The 20,369-nt window shown below is 43.3% G+C and overlaps 1 protein-coding gene across 1 annotated transcript in view; it reads right to left on the bottom strand.

Annotated features, from left to right (window-relative positions):
• Positions 1–5,994: 5,994 nt before the first annotated feature.
• Positions 5,995–20,369, bottom strand: part of LOC125752139 (basic proline-rich protein-like) — a 30,722-nt gene continuing 16,347 nt past the window's right edge. The window contains exons 4-5 of the mRNA XM_049115078.1: positions 16,935–17,115; positions 5,995–6,254 (exon numbers count right to left, since the gene is read on the bottom strand). Coding sequence (XP_048971035.1) covers positions 17,112–17,115 — 4 coding nt within the window. The 3' untranslated portion in view covers positions 5,995–6,254; positions 16,935–17,111. The remainder of the gene's footprint in view (positions 6,255–16,934; positions 17,116–20,369) is intronic.

Here is a 20,369-nt window from a genome sequence, read left to right on the forward strand (position 1 = left end):
TACCCAGTATGCTCACGGGAAGTCTCTCCACCCAACACCTCTCTTGGAATCATAAGCCTCCATATCCCCAGTACCTTTAGCTGCTTGTTTTCTCAGTCAAAACTGTAAAGAAAACAAAGTGTTTCTTTAGGGACCCAACTTCTCTTTTCAGGGTCTTTATTTCAAACTCAATAGTTCTCCTTCCTGTCCATGGCTAGGATGGAGTCCTGTCCATGACCAAGCCAGAGTGCCCTTTCCTCTCTGTCTCTGCCTGAGTCTAGTTCTCAGAAATCAATCACCTACACTCATTCATACCTCCACTTACACGACCAAAATGCTTCATAATCAAACCCCTTCCTGAAAAAATAAAATTAAATTTAACTTTTTTTTTTAAGATTTTATTTATACATGACAGAGAGAGACAGCGAGAGAGAGAGAGACGCAGGCAGAGGGAGAAGCAGGCTTCACGCAGGGAGCCCAACGTGGGACCCGATCCCGGGTCCCCAGGATCACACCCCCAGGCCAAAGGCAGCGTTAAACTGCTGAGCCACCGGGGCTGCCCAAAATTAAATTTAACTTGATTAAAAAAAAAAAAAAAAAAAAAAAAGCCCTTCCTGGAGTCTCTTCATTTTTAATAAGGTCTCAAAGGCTTAAATCAAGGGAAATAAATTTCACTTGTAGAATTCCAACCACTAGCAAAGAGCCGACACAAGTCTTTGAGGGGCAGGCACATTCTGGGTGCCCCTGAAAATTACACCACTTGACAGTCCAGCCTTGGCTCTTCTTATTCCATCACCTGACACACTCAAGCTATCTCCTCTGCCAGCCCAGAGGCTAGGCTCCCCTGGCCCTGGGCCAGCACACAGTGCCATCTGGTCTCCCCTAGAAAGGCAAAGGAGAGACACCTCTTGTTTACTCAGTAATAATCCACTGTAATAGTCACATAACAGGTGTCACCAGCTCCAGTACACACAGTAAGAGCACACCACACCCTCACCTCTGCCCCTATCATGCCTTACTCTTTGGGACACATCAACAAATTTTATTTGGAGAATAAAATCTCCAAAGGGTCTCTTGAGTAGTAAAGCAGAGTTACCAATATGTTTTGACACTTGTGGATTACACTGCAATGACAGCCTAGAGGTAAAGAACAAAGGCTTTTTAAAAATTCTCCCCTACAGCCAATTGGTATCCTTCCCACATATGTTGTTGCAGCATCTCTATATATAGAACCTAGCATTCTATAAACAGGATGCTCTGGCTAAACACGTCTCAACAAGTAAAACTGTGAGGTAAAGAAAGATGTCATCTCTCCATCTCCTCTTCTTTCCCTAATCTCGTCAGAGACAGAAGAGCTTGGGCTTTGGAACTGGACAGACCTAAGAAGAAACAAAACCCAGTTCAGCCTTTTATTAGCTGTCTGACCTTGGCAAGTTACATAACTTCTTTAACTTTCAGTTTGCCCATGTGCAAAAATGAAGATGATACTTCACTGTTTTATATTATGATAATTAAACTTAGAAATATAAGAAAAGCATCTAATACATGCCTGGCTCTCCAGGGACAGGAGTTTGTTCTCCTTCATCTAGCTCATCATGCACCTGGTACCCTAAATGTTACTCTCTGCCTGTCCAAGGCCACAGTGTATACCCCACACAAACCTATCCTTCTTTTTCTAAACCCTATCAAAGTTCCCATCCCTTAGAAGAACTGACCTAGGGGTACCTGAATGGCTCTGTCAGTTAAGCATCTGACTTTTGATTTTGGGTCAAGGTTTGTTTTTTTTTTTTTTTAATTCTTTATTTATTTATGATAGTCACACAGAGAGAGAGAGAGAGAGAGGCAGAGACATAGGCAGAGGGAGAAGCAGGCTCCATACACTGGGAGCCCGACGTGGGATTCGATCCCGGGTCTCCAGGATCGCGCCCTGGGCCAAAGGCAGGCACCAAACCGCTGCGCCACCCAGGGATCCCTTGGGTCAAGTTTTGACCTCAGGATCCTGGGATCAAGCCCCACATCAGGCTCCCTGTTCAAAGGGGAGTCTGCTTATCTCCCTCCCCCTGCTTGTGCGTGCTCTCTCTCAATAAATAAATCTTTAAAAAGAAAGAATGAACTGATCTAATCATACAACTAAAAGGATAGCAATTTTGATAAAATTAATTCAAGTAAAATGTGGATGATGTTACTGGGTTCCTATATCAATTCTGTAGGGGAGGGGGAGGATTTTTACATTTAAAAGAAGAGCTAGACTGGGCAGTCTGGTGGCTCAACAGTTTAGTGCCGCCTTCAGCCCAGGGCATGATCCTGGAGACCCCGGATCGAGTCCCATGTTGGGTTCCCAGCATGGAGCCTGTTTGTCTCTCTCTACCTCTCTTTCTCTGTTTCCCATGAATAAATAAATAAAATCTTTTAAAAATAAATAAAAAGAAGAGCTAGAGGGGTGCCTGGCTAGCTCAGTAGGTGGAGCAGGTGACTCTTGATCTCAGGGTTTTAAGTTTGAGCCTCACTTTGGGTATAGAGATTACTGAAAATAATAAAAAAATCTTTTTTTTTAAAGACTTTATGTGTTTATTCATGAGAGACGCAGAGAGAAAGGCAGAGAAAGACACAGGCAAAGAGAGAAGCAGGCTCCCCTCAGGGAGCCCAATGCGGGAGTCGATCTCAGGACCCTGGGATCATGACCTGAGCTGAAGGCAGACGCTCAATCGCTAAGCCGAATAGGCATCCCAAAATCTTTTTTTTTTTAAGATTTTATTTATTCATTCATGAGAAACAGAGAAAGAGAGAGGCAGATACACAGGCAGAGGAAGAAGCAGGCTCCATGCAGGGAGCCTGATGTGGGACTCAATCCCGGGTCTCCAGGATCATGCCCTGGGCTGAAGGCGGCACTAAACTGCTGAGCCACCTGGGCTGCCCCCCAAAATCTTTTAAACAATAAAAAAATAAGGGGACCTGGGTTGCTCAATGGGTAAAGCATCCAACTCCTGACTTCAGTGCAGGTCATCTCAGGGTTGTGAGATGGAGCCCCACACTGGGTTCTGTGCTCAGCATAAAATCCGCCTGAGATTCTCTCTCTGCCTTTCCTCTCACTCGCTCTCACTCTTGCTATACAAATAAAATATTTTAAAAGAGCTAGAAATTCAAAGGAAAGGAAGGACATCTAGTGATAAGGTCTCCTAGATCACAGGGGACCAATGACAGCCTCTCTCTCTACAGGCAAGGCCCACATCACCCTTTATGCTGAAGATGAACCATCAGAACTCTAAGATAGCATCTCAGATTGCCAAACATCACACCTCAAGCCAACAGGTCCAGAAAGAACTTGGGAGCCTTGGCTACTGCTTCTGCTCTGGCCAGCACACACCACTTCCTTAGCCAAGAAGTTACAGTGGTGCCTTTTTTTCCTAGGAGGTTTCCAACACTATTTTAAGCTCTTTGAAATGAAGCAGCAACAGATTTGATTACAGTCACAGCCTTGGAATAGCCTGTAGGAGGCTTGAGCTCTACTTCCAGAATCATACCTTGCTTCTCTGAATGGTTTCAATAAAGCTAGATTAGTACAGGTGGCAGAGTAGGACTGCATCTGGACTTCTCAGTAATCCAGGAAGGACGTCAGGGACATTTCTGGGCTTTCCACATGTCAGATCACAGAAGCAGATTATTACAACTAAAAACGGCCCAAGTATAATCACTTGGCACAATGTGCTATGCTGACTATAAATCACAATTTAGCATGGAAGTTCCCTAAGGTACTCCTTAGCAATGTGCATGTTCTACTTGACCTTCTTAGCAAGCCCCCAGGAACCCCAGGGCATTTAGCCTAAGCTGGGGTCTCAGGAGCCAGATACTCCTATGTGGTGAAAGGGACTGGCTGGCAATCTTACCAGATGGAATAAAGAGGAAATGAAGATGAAGTCCAAGGTGAGGAAAAGACTGGTCCAGTCAGGATTATCCAATAGCACATGCTTAGAGAACTAGGAAAGCTGAGACGTAATAGCAAATGTTTTATATTATATTTATCTAATTAGTCGCCAGGATAAAAATCAGAATTTTACTGGATTTTCCTTATACTTTGCTGGATTTCCTTATACTTATTTTGTGTTAAATATTATTTTTGAAATACTACCAAGGGCTGAAAATATGAGGGACATCAGAATGTACTGCTTAGACCTCTAAAGTTCTTACTCTGGTCCTTGGCTTTAGCAAGATGTAAGGAAAACCAGGATTGCAAAGCTTTAAGGTTAGCGATGCCTGGGTGGCTCAGTAGCTGAGCGCCTCCCTTCTGCCCAGGGCATGATCCCAGGGTCCCAAGACGGAGTCCCACATCAGGCTCCCTTCCCTGCAGGGAGCCTGCTTCTCTCTCTGCCTGTGCCTCTGCCTCTCTGTGTCTCTCATGAATAAATACATAAAATCTTAAAAAAAAAAAATAAACCCACAAAGCTTTAAGGTTAATATTCAATTCTTCATTCAATAGCATTTCTTGGGGGGCTAGACAAGTATCAGGTCTTTGCTCAATCCTGGGATATAGCAGCAAACAAAACAAATATGAGTTCCTGGAGCTTACTCTAGTGAGAGTTGTTAAGAATAAGAGCAGGATTGGGGCGCCTGGGTGGCTTAGTCAGTTGAGCATTAGACTCTTGGTTTCAGCTCAGGTCATGATCTCAGGGTCACAGGATCAATCCCTGCCTTAGGCTCCACGCTCATCGCAGTCTACTTGTCCCTCGCCCTCTGCTCCTCCTCCTACTTGTGCCCTGTCTTGCTTGTTCTCAAAAATAAATAATAAATAAAATCTTACAAAAAAAAATAAAAGCAAAAGATTCATATTGGAAAACAGGCAAGATTCTGCAGCTAGCGATGGGACACAGAGGAAGGACACCCCTTCTGACATGCCAGCAGAAGAGGCCATGGGCAAACAAGGGGCTGTGTAGGGGGACGGGCTGGGTCAGACAACATCCTCATCCCTCTACTCACTTTGGTAGAGAAGAGGCCAGGTGACAAGGGCCCTCAGAACCAATGCAGTCATGATGCTCCTCCTGCTCTGCTCACAGCCATGAACTGTGATATGTGCTATGTGAGCTATGGGTGACATCCTAAGGCTGAAAAAAAAAAAAAAAAACCAAAAACCCAAGACTTGAGTTGTCTCCTGACAGGAATTCTACGAAATATAGCAGGCCAGAAATGGGAAGCATAAAAACAACTGCCAGAAGAAGCTGAGTGACCCTGCCCACAACTGTCACTCACATTTCTCTGACATTGCATGGAAATGAAAAATAAAAGCCTGACTTCACCTGGAGAAGTGGGGCCACGAAGTATCCTGCTGAAATAATCAGTCTACAGCCAGAGCCTCTGAGAGGAGTTTCTGATTCAGGGTGTGAAGTGGGTAAGAAGGGGGAAACGCTGCAGCCTGCTGTGTTAGAGAAGGAGCCATTCCAGCAACTGAGCACCAGCAGTAGCAGAGGTGTGACGGCATGGAAGGTGCGGAGCCGACAACAGCAGCATCAGGAACTTCAGAGTAAGTACCCAGCCCGCAGAGCAGTGGCCTAGAGACATCTCAAAGGGTCTGACCTCTCTGGGCCTGCTTCCTTACCTGAAAATGGAGATAATAAAAGAGCATGTGTTGGTTTCCTAAGGCTGCTGTAACAAAGATTACAAACTGGGTGGCTTCAAACAAAAGACATTTATTCTCTCACAGTTCTAGAGGCTAGAAGTCCAAAATCAAGGTTTCAGCAAGGCCATGCTCCCTGTGAAGGCTCCAGGGGAGAATCTTTCTTTGCCTCTTCCAGCTCTGGCGGTTGCCAGTAATTCTTGACATTCCTCGGTTTGTGGCAGCACAATTCCGATTTCTGCTCCCATCTTCATATGGATGTCTTCCCTCTGTGTATCTCCCTCTTCATATAAGAACATCAGTCACTGGATTAGGGCCCATCCTAATCTACTATGACTTCATCTTAACTTGATTACATCGACAAGAATCCTATTTCCAAGTAAGATCACATTCATAGGTTCTGGGTGGACATGAATTTTTGGAAGGATACTATTTTTTTTTTTTTTTAAGTGGAAGGATACTATTCAACCCAGGACAGAGCACTAATCTCATAAAAACTTCATATATGTAAGGTGCTGGAAACAGTTGCGGGCACATAATACATGCCACGGAAGAGTCAGCTCCCCTTCTTCCATGTCTTTGGCAGATGACAGCTGCCATGGGACATAAGAACGCTCTGTTACGTAGGAATTCCGCTCCCTCTGTCTTGAGTCAAGAGTTCCTAAAAGAGCTGATGAGGGCACAGGTAGACACAATGTGTTTGTTACCATTCAATACCCCAGATCAATACCCTACCAATAACTCAGGCTGGAGTGAGGAAATAGCCACTACAATCACTTCATTTGTTTTTCAAAAACACAGAATTTATCATTACAAACAATGGACCCTTCAAAGCTGTCCTCAAACTAAGATCCGTTTAGAAGGAGCCTCCAGAGAAGAGCCAGGGGAGAAGAGACACTAGCAAATGCAGCAATTTCACTGCTTAGATAAGCTGTGAGTTTTGATTCCAAACTGCTTTACAGAGCATATTCACCCCCCACAGCTTAGCAACTGAATGACTGAGTCCAAACATGAAATTCATTCTCTGAAATGAGGATTTGCTATCTTTAGGATATCTTACTTTCAAATTAGAGGAGGGGAAAAAAGATTGAAGGCTCCTGCTCTTTCCTCTTTAATAAATAGGTCTAGGACAGTACCCAACTGAAAAGAAATAGAGCCAGATCTCAACTGCTATCCTTGTATCAAAATAAATTCCAGGGATCCCTGGGTGGCGCAGCGGTTTAGCGCCTGCCTTTGGCCCAGGGCGCGATCCTGGAGACCCGGGATCGAATCCCACGTCGGGCTCCCGGTGCATGGAGCCTGCTTCTCCCTCTGCCTGTGTCTCTGCCTCTCTCTCTCTCTCTCTGTGACTATCATAAATAAATAAAAATTTTTTAAAAATAAATAAATAAATAAAAATAAATTCCAGATGGATCCAAGACTTAAAGATTTAAACACACACACACCAAGTACTCAAAGAAAATGAATAACTATTTTTTATAATTTTGAGGTAGGGAAGCATGCCCTTTCTTTTCTTTTTCTTTTTTTTTTTTTTAAGATTTTATTTATTTATTCATAGAAACAGAGAGAGAAAGAGAGGGGCAGAGGCAGAAGCAGGCTCCATGCAGGGAGTCCGACGTGGGACCCGATCCAGGGTCCCCAGGATCACACCCCAGGCTGCAGGCGGCGCTAAACCGCTGTGCTACCAGGGCTGCCCAGCATGCCTTTTCTAAACACTGGCCTAGCAGCAGGAAAAACTATAAGAAAAAAGATTATTTTGACTACCTAAAAAAACAAAACTTCCCAAGAGAAAAAAAAATTGCATAAATACAGTCAAAAGACAAAAATGACAAACTAGGAGCAATTCTGCACTATATATAATTGTCAACACTTCAGCTCTTACAAATTATTAAGAAAATATTACTGGGAAAACATGCAAAAGACATGAGTAAGTGACTCAAAAAATATATAAATGTCCAACATACATTTGAGAAGATGTTGAATCTTTAATATAAAAAAGAAATATAGGGATCCCTGGGCGGCTCAGCGGTTTAGCGCCTGCCTTTAGCCCAGGGCGTGATCCTGGAGTCCCGGGATCGAGTCCCACGTCAGCTCCCTGCATGGAGCCAGAATTCTCCCTCTGCCTGTGCCTCTGCCTCTCTCTCTCTCTCTGTGTGTCTCTCATGAATAAATAAATAAAATCATAAAAAAAGAAATATTAATTAAATTATACTTATTGAGTGACATTCCATCACTATTTGAAGCATTTTACTTAGATTAACTGACTTATTCTTCCAGAAACAGGTGCTATCATTATGCTTACCTTATCAAAGATGAAACTGAGAGAGAAATTAAATGACTTACCCAAGGTCACACAGTAAGTGGCTGCATCAGAATTCAGGCCCCCCCCCAAAAAAAAAAGAATTCAGGCCCCAGCAAACTGGCTCCAGAGTCACATACCATATCACATCACAGCTATCAGAGTCACCTGCTCAACTACCATATTATAGTGACAAGACCACTTTTCACCTGTTAGATGAGGAAGATGAAAAACATACAACCAGTATTTTTATTTTTTAAGATTTTATTTATTTATTCATGAGAGAGAGAGAGAGAGAATGAGAAAGGCAGAGACACAGGCAGAGGGAGAAGCAGGCTCCATGCCGGGAGCCTGACATGGGACCAGATCCCCAGACTCCATCCTGAGCCCCCAGGATCACGCCCTGGGCCAAAGGTGGCGCTAAACCACTGAGCCACCCAGGCTGCCCACAACCTAGTATTATTGGCAATGTAGGCAATCTCATGTGCTACTGGTAGAAGTTAACATCATAAAGGTAGTTGGTTCCATGAATCGTCATTTTGAACATGCATATCCTTTAACTCAGCCATTCTAGTTCTTAGAATTTATCCTAAAGAGATAAGTAGACAAATGCACAAAGATTATATACAGGGTGTTTATCACAGAATGCACACAATAACAAAAATACTACAAATAGGGCCACCTGGCTAGCTCAGTCGATAGAGTGTGCTCTATCTCAGGGTCCTGAGTCTGAGCCCCACATTGTGTGTGCAGAGATTACTTAAAAAAAAAAAAAAAATACTGCAAATAAAAAGCCCAACAAATACACCAAAAGTCCAAGAAATTCATTCATTCAACAAATATTTATTGAATATCAACTGTGTACCAGGAACTGTTCTATGTCACAGCTACAGAGCAGTGAATAAAAAAAGAAGGAAAAAAATTTGTCTTCATGGAGCCTACATTCTAATGTAAGGTGTTGGCAATAAACAAGAAAAGTATATAGTATATCAAGTGGTGTTAAACGCTACAGAGAAAAATAAAGGAGGGAAGGGAGATAGAAATCCACCTACACCTACAAATTCTTTAACTCTCCCCTTCCTTCCTCATCCTTCTTCCTCCTCTTTTCAGAAGCCAGGCCAGTAATAGGGAGAAAAGGATAAAAGCCTAAGATCAAGGCAAGCTGATGGGGCCTAAGAAGGATGGAGGGAAACCCCCATAGAACTGGATGGGATTCCTCTTACTTCACCACATGAGAAACAATAGATCCTGGGATGCACGCTTCCTCCCTGCAGATCTGTGAGATCTGAAACAAAGCCATCTGATTCAGATTCCCTGTTTCATCTCCTAAAAACCCCAAGTGCCCTGCAGGGTAGGTTAAAACTGAGTCGCAAAGGGAAGTGACTAACCACAGCAGGCCAGAGCTCTGCCCCCAGCACACAAGTGCCTGTATTTTCCTAGGAGCAGTAAATGACACAGGGCTGAGCCCATTTTACTCCCTACCTTATCCCTTACTCCATGTCTGCACCCAACAAGCTACCCTGGGTAAGTTAAACTCATGCCCAAACCCATACACTCACCACCTTGTATGACTAGTCTAGAGATTTAGTCGTCCCCACTAAGATTCTTAAGCCTAAGTCCCTACCAAGAAAGTTGCCCAAGATGACTTTTTCAGTCTGGGGTAAGGTTTTGAGTAGCCTGGTGGACAGGATCCAAATATATTTGCTCTCAGATACGTGGAAGCCAATTACACTTCTTGCCTGAGCACAAAGCCACTAACAAGGAATTGGCAACTTCCCAAAGGTGGAGCCCATGCTGCTAACCCCTATTTAGCCTAAGGGTAGGAGGCACGTGAACAGAGGAGGGGACCTAAGGAAAGAGTGAACAGTTTCAAAATATTTCTTACATACTCTCTGCCACTTCTTGGACACCAACAATAACACCCTGTGTTATGAGTTTTTATATACTATCATCAAAAATGACAAATCACTTTAGTCAAACATTCCTACCATATGCTACTAAATTTAGGAAGTCCATGGCATCCAGAGGGTCCAGCTGCCCTGCTGACAGTTGAATACCCAGGCTTGACATTAGAAAGAGGTCAGAAATCTGAGACTGTCCTCAATCTCAGGGCTGCAACACAGACATCTCATTACACACCAGCACACACCAGCACACACCAGCTTCTTCTCTCTCCTGGGCTTCCAGCAGGGAATATCCGTCCAATCCACATACCATATCCACATACACACACCCGAAATCCTCCAACACGCTTAGTCTACAAACGGAAGAAATTCTTCACTAGTAAAGAGTACAAGATGAGTCAGAGAAAATCCAAAAGCAATCATCTCTTTGGCAGAGGAGCCTCTCTCTCTACCTCTCTTTTATCTTCCTTGAACACGTAGTTACTGAGAAACTTCTATTATGCTTGTCACTATAAGATAGAACCATAAGACATGCCTCCCACCTTCAAGAATTTACTCCATTTGGAAAGACAAAATCAGTGCAGCCCCGGGTGGCTCAGCGGTTTAGTGCCACCTTCGGCCCAGGACGTGGTCCTGGAGCCCCGGGATCAAGTCCCACGTTGGGCTCCCCGCAGGGAGCCTGCTTCTTCCTCTGCCTGTGTCTCTGCCTCTCTCTGTGTCTCTCATGAATAAATAAATAAAATCTTTTTTTAAAATGACAAAATCAACACACAGGAAACATATTATAAAAGGGGGCTCCAAGATTTCTAGTGCATGGAACAGGAAGAACAGAGAGACGAATAGTGGGGCATCCTGACATATGCAGGTATCTTCAATTTCAAACACAATCTCCCCCTTTTTTGGTTCCATTCTCAGTAGAAAGAGGTTTCATTTCAAGAAAAATCTCATATACCAAAATCCAAATATATTAAGCTGGGGATCATTTACTAGACAAAAAAGATCTTCCTTCTCTTCCTCTTTCCTGTGAAATTTAGAGAGACTTAACGCCTCCCCAGCCCCCGCCCATTCTCTCTCTCTCTCTCTCTCACACACACACACACACACACACACACACACTCTCTCTCTCTCTCTCTCTCTCTCAAGTTTTCAGGATCACATTTATAGGGTAAACCAAAGTACTTAAAAAATGTAAAACACTCAGCGTGCCTGTGTGGTTCAGTCAGTTAAGCATCCAACTCTTGATCTGGGCTCAGGTTGTGACCTCAGGATCATGACACTGAGCCCCACATTAGATTCTGCACGCTAAGTAGAGAGTTTGCTAGAGATTCTCTCTCTCCTGCCCTTCTCCTACTTTCTCTCTCTCTGTCTCCCCTATACACACGTTCGCACTTTCTAAAATAAATAAATCTTTAAAAACAAAACAAACAAGGGAATCTGGGTATATTAAGTAGAATCCTCTTCTGTTTTCACACAGATACTAATACTAGCATGCCACAAACACTACTCTACACCTCGCCTTATTCTTAGTAACAGATCTTTTTTTTTTTTTTAAGATTTGATTTATTTATTCATGAGAGACACAGGCAGAGGCACAGAGGCAGAGACACAGGCAGAGGGAGAAGCAGGCTCCATGCAGGGATCCCGACGTGGGACTCAATCCCGGGTCCTCAGGATCACCCCGTGGGCAGAAGGCAGGTGCTAAACCGCTGAGCCACCCGGGCTGCCCTTAATAACAGATCTTAGAGACTGTTCTGAGTGTGTCTGTCTCATTCTTTTTAGTAGCTACATAATATGGCAATATTCACTACAATTTACTCAACTAGTATCTTATCTATAATAAGATATATTTTTAAGCGAAATATAAAACTTAGCACACCAATTTTGCATATTTTCCCCCAACAAAAATCTTCAGATTTCACTCTTTATATATCCTCTAAACAACTGATGATCATTGATACCTCCTTTGGTTTGAATTTAATACTGCTAATAGTGTTTCACCTTGATTCATTTCTACTAGGATATATGTTGACTGTGTCATTATCACCAAAGACGAGTAAACACATGAAATACATATTGTCCTCTGAATATTATGGTTCCCCTTTATGCTATCATCCTTATAAATGGCTTAATAATATACTTTCTAACATGTTTAACTCTGAGCAAGTGCAAGACAAACTATACACATACACACACACACACTTTTATTACTTAATTAAAAAACATCTCTTTCACTTCAGTGTCTCTGGATCTGCTATTTGGTTTCTTTTAGATCACAGCAAGGTAGAACAAGTGAGGGCTCTTACACATACATCAGGGCTTGAATCATGATTCTCCCCTTTCTTTTTTTTAATTTTAATTTTTTTTTTATTCTCCCCTTTCCAAATAAATCAAGCTCTCAGAGTTTATGGCTTATCATCTATAAACCAAGGGCATACCATCTATCTCTTATACAGATGAAATCACCACAAAGGGCAAGAAGTCCATTCAAGAAAACCAAAGTGCTGTCTCTACTGAACTAGCACCACCTGAGGAAGTCAAAGACTTGCTTAGAAAAGTGGAAAAGGACAAGAAAAAAATCTGACCAGGGACGTCTGTCTGGGTGGCTCAGTGGTTGAGCATCTGCCTTTGGCTCAGGGTGTGACCCCAGGGTCCTGGGACATACTTCCGCATCAGGCTCCCTGCAGGGAGCCTGCTTCTCCCTCTGCCGGTGTCTCTGCCTCTCTCTCTGGGTCTTTCATGAAAAAATAAATAAAATTTTTTTAAAAGAAAAAAAAAAAATCTGACCAGCTGATGAGAGAAAGGGTGATTCCAGCAAAGGCAACAACACATGCAAGTATGAGAGTTGTGCACAACCACAAAGCACCCACACAGGTACTGACAAGAAGGGGAAAAGCAATTTATAGTCAACAAATACTTCCTGAGTGCTTCTAAGCACTGAAGATACAACCATGAGCAAGAAAGTCCCTACCTTCATGGAACTTATAATCTAATAGGAGAGAAAGACTAATAAAAAGCAGTAAGTGGTCTAATGGAAAAAAATGAGGTACTAGGAAAAAAAACAACATGGAGTTGCTTTGTACAGAGTGGTCAGAAAAGACTTCTAAGAGGAGATAACATTTAACTGACACTTAGAAGTAAGGGACAGTTAATGAGGTGAAGAGCAGGGTAAAGAGTGTTTCAGGCAGAGACTACATCACCACAAAGGCTCTGAAACCAGAGAGCAGAAAAAGAGATCAATGAACTACGAGCAGGTGGGGGTGCTGTAGGAGATAAGGAGAAAAAGACTTGGGATAAGACTTGAGAAACAGGCAGGGACCATATCTTCCTGGATTTGAGAGGCCACAATTTGGGTGAAATTTTGTAAGACTGTCTATTTCCACTAAAACATTTGGACTTGATCAGAGAAGTAACAGGAATGCAACAGAGGACTTGAAAAGGAGAGATAAGATTGGGTTGTCTTGGGTAGCCCTGGTGGCTCAGTGGTTTAGCGCCGCCCTGAGCCCAGGGCGTGATCCTGGAGACCCAGGATCAAGTCCCACATCGGGTTCCCTGTATGGAGCCTGCTTCTGTCTCTGCCTCTCTCTCTCTCTCTCTGTGTATCTGTCATGAATAAATAAATAAAATCTTAAAAAAAAAAGAAAAAGATCAGGTTGTCTTATAGGAGGATAGTGGCACCTGTGAACTGGGTAGCCAATGGAGAGTAAAGACAGCTTGGGAACCAAATAAAGATCATCTACACTAGAACAGGGTCAGTGTACGCAAGAAAAAAGAGGCACCCTAGAGAAAATCTGCAGTGCAACCGGTAGCCTTCAGGGTCCATGTTCTAGTCTGTTTTCTGAGTACAAAGTCAAAGCTTCCTACAAATCCCAGAGGTCCTGACCTGCCATGGGTTAGTCATTAAGGTCCTCTACACCTCATCTGGCTCTGCACCTATTGCAGCAATGAAATGAGGAGGTGCCAATACATAAGGAGAGTTATCCATTGTCCCCTGGGTGACAGGTGACAGACTACATTTCCTAGGACCTTTAAATCCAAGAAAAGGGCTCAAATCTCCTTTCTTACCCTTTAGAGATGTGAAGCCAACAGAGTCCTCTACGTCAGTTTCTCCAAATATAGTCTGTGGATGATGACTGGAGTCAGAGTCATCTGGGAGGCCAATCAAAACACGGATTCCTGATTACCACCTTATACCTACTGAATCAGAAAAGCTAGAAGTAGAGATCAGGAATTTGCATTTTACTTTATTGTTTAAGTAAGGTATACACCCAACACAGGGCTCAAACTCATGACCCCAAGATCATGAGTCACACACTCTTCCAACTGAGCCAGCCAGGCACCTCCAGGAATCTGCATTTTAAGTAAGTATCCACCATGCCCCTCTTTTGCCCGCATGGGTAATTCTGATGTATTAAAGCTTCCAAATCATAGCTCTACAAACAGGACTAATGAAGGAAGGCCCTCACTTGAAGTTGGCTGGCAATGTCAAAATTAAGGCACTATGTAGAACCAAGAATCAAACTGAATGTGCAGTAATCTAGAAGGAGTCAGAATGAATTAAGAAATTTGAAGGAACCAAAGCAAAAAATAGAAGACAGGACATCAGAGCATGAGGCTTAAAGAACAGAGGAGTCAAAGACAGGGAGTAGTCTTCAGGGAACCACTAACAATGGCCATGATCTCTGGCTCCTCTAGGCTGGTTTTCCTAGCAGAGTCTGAGTAGGAGAGTGCAGATGCCTTGCTCCACATAGGCAAGGTGATTGGGCTTAGACTGCCCAGGATGTACATACAATCACTCTATCCAACCTTCAAAAGAGAAATAAGCCTCTTTAGTAAGTACTGGTCCTATCCCCATGATTACCCCCAACCAAGCACCCACCATGATGCCAGCTACTGGTCAGGCTGTAGAAGACCTCCATGCCACACAGAAAAATACATAGAACACCTCTAAGGACTAAAGAATAGCACTACTCACCCAAGATTCTCTACTTGGCACATGAGAGAACCCTAACACTGCCATAAACTCAAGGACCATTCCAGGTCAGAAACCTTGAAGCCCACTGCCTATACACCCTTAGAACCTACATCTCTGCACACCCAGCCAGTCCTCTGCTGCTCCTACAGTGCCTCACCGATAGAATCCCACCCTATATTCTACACTCCCATGTCCTTCCCCAGAATTCAGACAGAAATTCCACAGACTCAGGCTAGGCAGAGTCCTGAATTCCTGAGGCTCCTGAGGCCACACCACTGTGTGGTGGGAGGAGGTACAGCCTAAAGGAAGTATACTCAGCCTACCTAGGGGAGAATCCTCCACCGCCTAAAGGGAGCACCAGGAGTGCTACAGGCTTCTGCACAGGCAACTTTTTCAAGAATTAACTAGTCAACCTAGTACAATTAAAAGGAGGAAAAGTGGGCTCTTGGGAACAGAAACTGAATGAAGTGTGGGGGAAAAGGCAGAGTAGGATTTCTGAGGATTTGACTTTCAGATAACTGACACATAAAACCCAAAGTAATATGCACCTCAAACCTTCACACGTCAACCACCTGATCCTTCTCATCCACAAGCTGCTTCCACTAAACAAGAATGCCAAAAGATGATTTAAGTAATCCCCAAGATTATTTACGGCCCTAATCGAGAACTGCTTGCCCTATCCTTTCTTACACTCCACCCATTATCCTGATTCTCTGAGGTTTCTGACTTAATGATTCAGCTTCCTGTTTCATCTTTGCCTCACCTTATCCCTAAGGCCTTTTGCTTCCATCCTTGCTTAGAATCCCACTCCACTCCCCGTGATTCTGCCATCAGCCACTCAGGGTAAACAATCTGCCTACCCAGGCCCCCAACTTTGATCCTCAGCACTCATGCCCCCTTCACAGACAAGTCCTCGGCCAGGCCGACACTGATTTTATGAACATGTCTCAGAGAGAGACAAGTGTGTGAGATGATTCATCTCAAGCATGTTAGACAGTTCATCCAGGCAAACACTGGAATCACCAAAGATGTAAGAAGGAGAATAACAATGAGCCAGGGCCAAATGGCTAGGCCTCTGCTGTGGGCTGGAACCATCCCTTGAGATGGGGTGCTGGGAAGGATTCCCCAGAGTACCAAGTGAGGGCTAAGAAGGTACGCCTTCGAATGTCAGGGTAAGGTCTAGGTCTTAAAGGTTTTACATGTAAAAGCCCAATGGCAAGATCACTTAAGTTTTTTAAGCGGGAAAGTTAGACCATGATCGTTTGTAGTATATACTATAAAGAGCCCTCTGGCTGCAACATGCAGAGTGGAATGCAGGCAGGGAAGGATAAAATCAAGAGTGAATGTAGAGATGAGAATGGATTAAGTACATTAAGTTGAGAAGACCCCAACAACAACAACGACTATGATGATGATAACAACCAACACTCTCACAGTATTTACTGGGTGCCTATCTATCATTCTAAACACTTTACATGTTATTAACTTATTTTACATTTACACGTACTCTATTTTAGAAGTCATAAAACTAAAGTACATGGTAGAGGCAATGAAGGAAAGAAACAAATTGGATCCAAGAAACACTGGAGAGGAAAAGTCCCAGTGAAGACTGGCTGTTAAATGTGGGAGAGGAGGGCAGCCTGGGTGGCTCAGTGGCTTAGCCCCGCCTTCAGCCCAGGGCATGATCCTGGAGACCTGGGATTGAGTCCCATGTTGGGCTCCCTGCACGAAGCCTATTTCTCTCTCTGCCTCTCTCTCTCTCTCTCTCTCTCCCTCGATCTGTGTCTCTCATGAATAAATAAATAAAATCTTCAGATAGATAGATAGATAGATAGATAGATAGAGGGGATCCCTGGGTGGCTCAGCGGTTTGGCGCCTGCCTTTGGCCCAGGGCGTGATCCTGGAGTCCTGGGATCGAGTCCCACGTCAGGCTCCCGGCATGGAGTCTGCTTCTCCCTCCTCCTGTGTCTCTGCCTCTCTCTCTCTCTATGTCTATCATAAATAAATAAATAAATAAATCTTAAAAAAAAAAAAGATAGATTGATAGATAGATGATAGATAGATAGATAGATAGATAGATAGATAGATAGATAGACAGATAGATAGATATGGGAGAGGAAAGGAAGTCTGAAAATGACTACCAGCCTCTGGGCCTAGTAACTGTGTGCCACTTACCATGTGACAGGACATTGGACGAGGAGCAAATGGGGAAGAGCAGAAGACTGCAAGATGGCGAGTATGTCAAACATCCTTGTGATGTTGTCCACATGAGCAGCTGGATATTGGTCTGGAGAAAGATCTGGGTTTCAACTACATGTAGATGGTTAAGTGGAGCTGTCAGAAAGGTTGAGATCACCTAGGAAGAATATGAAAAAAGAAAAAAAAAGGCCTATAAACAGAATGCTGACATTTAAAACACAACAAGAATCATTTATAACTACAAAAAAATGGAAATACCTTAAAGTCCCTCACTAGGAAAATAGCTAAATAACTAAATACAGTAGCTAAAAATGAATGAGAAGTATGTTTACATACCAACATTAAATATTGTCAAGGTACCTTACTGGGTCAAAGAAATACCAAAATGACCCATAAAATGTGACCCCATTTGTGTAAATAAATAAAACATAAAAATAACACTTTTTCTGGATTCATACATATGTATGTAAACACACACATGTAAAATGTCTGGTAGGTACAAGTTCCAAACACTAACAGGTTACCACATCTGAGGAATACAAAAATAACTGAAATGGGGCGGGGGGGCGGAACAGGAGAATTCAAAATATCTACAGATTTTAATTTTTAGATTATATTACATTCCATATAAAATTAAAGATCAACTTTTCAAAAAGTAATGGGAATCTCAGGGCACCTAGCTGGCTCATTTGGTAGAGTGTGTGAGTTTGAGCCCCACCTTGGGCACAGAGCTTACTTAAATATAATAATAATGGGGATCTTTGTATTTTCCCCTCCATTTTGCCGTGAACACAAAACTGTTCTAAAAAAAAAAAAAACTCTTAATTTTTTTTTTTAATGGGCAGAAGAGAGAGCCTACAAAGGATATCCTTTGCTTCAAATGCTAAACTCTCTCTGTCCCTTCCACCCACAATGGCCTTGGTGTTCAGATTTAGTTTCCCATTTCCCCACATCTGAGATATTAACATGAAGCACCCTAATTCTACGGCCTACCCTGAATCAGCAGACCCAGGCCAAGCCTGACCACCAATTCCCTAGCCTGAGAGTCAGAGTCCCAGGAGGACTGAGACACCAAAGTCTTAAAAAAAAAAAAAAGGGAGAGTGAGGGGCACATAGCTGGCTCAGTCAGTAGAGCATGCCACTCTTGATCTCAAGGTTGTAAGTCTGAGCCCCATATTCGGTGTAGAGATTAATTAAAAAATAAAATCTTAAAAAAAAAACGCCATAGGAGAATGAGTACAGATGCCAACTTCAAGGAGAAGGGTCAGGTGACCTTGCTGGCTAGCAAGTGTCTCATTGGAGAAAAGGTATTAGAAGATCTGCAAGCAGCTTCACAGTACTGAGGGATGCACCTGGGGAAGAGTCAGGCAAAATCAGGGGAAGTGGTATGGGGTGAATTAAAGAAAGAGCCAGTACCACTTATAAAGATTCCAAGCAAAGTGCCGTAGTATAGGGGAAACCAGTTTCACAACAAAGGGAAGAGAGGAAGCCAAATTCTGTGAAGGAGTTGAGGGCAGGACATGGGGGTATGTGTGTCTAGGGGTAGCTTCACATCAAAGCAGCAATTCCAGGAGGCACAATATAAACCTTTAGAACCTGGAGCAGAGCAGCCCGGGTGGCTCAGTGGTTTAGCGCCACCTTCAGCCCAGGGCGTGATCCTGGAGACCCGGGATTGAGTCCCACATGGGGCTCCCTGCAGGGAGCCTGCTTCTCCCTTTGCCTGTGTCTCTGCTCCTCCCTCCCTCTCTCTCTCTCTCTCTCTGTGTCTCTCATGAATAAATAAAATCTTTAAAAAAAAAAAATAGTAGAAGCTAGAGCAGCAGAAAGAGGCCAAAAGCTTGACTCCTTCCTGAAAAGGCGGCTTCTAAAATGAGGAAAAAAGACACTGAAACACTGCCTTTCCTCCTTCAGTAAACCAAAGGCAGCAAGATCATGGCAGATCTCTGATGACTGTACTCTTAACTTTCAACTAAGAATGAAAAACAACATATTTGGTCTACACGTTTTCCTGGTTACCCAAAGAGCAAGCACTACCTGGGCCTTACCCAACAGCTGATTCACCATCAATTAGTCTGTATCACAGCCTGCTGAGCCTTACACTTCACACAGTCACATACCAGACTCTAGAAAAAAAACAGTCTGATGTGAGCTGTCAAAGTCCTCTCGGTACCTGACCTCACCCTCTGGGGTAGGTTTCATTTCAAAACTGAAAGGGACAGAGAGCTGGGGAAATCCAAAGATCAACAGAGCAGGAACAGGTGGTTCCCAGCAGAAAAGGGTCCCAGGCTGGAACTCAAAACAGAAACCAGACCATTGATAAGACAGTTTATGATGTCTGTCTCCAAGCCAGATACTTACATGCTTTTTAATATTTACAACAGGGCATGACCGGGCTTATCCAACCACTGACAATTAGATATCAAATTCTCCAAGGATTCAATCAACCTCCTGGCTTTATTAAGTTTTAGAGCTCTGGGATAACTCCAATAACTGGGATACCTTGTGAATTTTATAGTCGTTCAAATGGGCCACATTTTTTATCTATTTAACCTAGTGGGAGGGAAGGGCAGAAGGGGAAGGAGAGAAACGGAGAGAGAGAATCCCAAGTAGATTCTGCGATTCAGGGCTCGAGATCACGACCAGAACAAAACCCAAGAGTCAGACACCCCACCAAATGAGCCACCCAGGCACCCCAAATGAGCCACATTTTAATCATAATGAACTTTATCATCTCCTCCTCCTCCTCCTTTATCTCCTCAGAAAAATTCTCAATAAAAAATTTCCATATTTTTCATGGTGGCCCTCTCAACAGAACAATACTCAACACAATGAAAGTCTAGTTCAATGAATACAATGAAAGAAATCAAGTGGGAACCCTGGGTGGCGCAGTGGTTTGGTGCCTGCCTTTGGCCCAGGGAGCGATCCTGGAGACCCGGGATCGGGTCCCACGTCGGGCTCCCGGTGCATGGAGCCTGCTTCTCCCTCTCCCTATGTCTCTGCCTCTCTCTCTCTCTCTGTATGACTATCATAAATAAATTTTTAAAAAAAATTAAAAAAAAAAAAGAAAAATCAAGTTATTTGCTTGAGATTCACTTTTAACTTAGCTGAGGGATCTCAAGGAAGTCATTTAACCTTTCTGGACTCAGTTTCTTCGCCTGTGAAGTAAGAAGGTTGGAAACAGATGGAAGGAAAGCAATAAAACTTCCTTGAACTAAAAAGGAAAACTTTTTAAGTCTAAATTCAACAAGCAGCAAGCGGAGTTATTTTAAAAAGACATATCTCAAGCATATCAAGGTGAAATGCTAAGCAGAAAGAAAAAATTTACAAACTTCTAAAGAGAGGGATCCCTGGGTGGCGCAGCGGTTTGGCGCCTGCCTTTGGCCCAGGGCGCGATCCTGGAGACCCGGGATC

This window comes from Canis lupus, chromosome 10 (genome assembly GCF_003254725.2).
Source record: "Canis lupus dingo isolate Sandy chromosome 10, ASM325472v2, whole genome shotgun sequence".
NCBI lineage: Eukaryota > Metazoa > Chordata > Mammalia > Carnivora > Canidae > Canis > Canis lupus.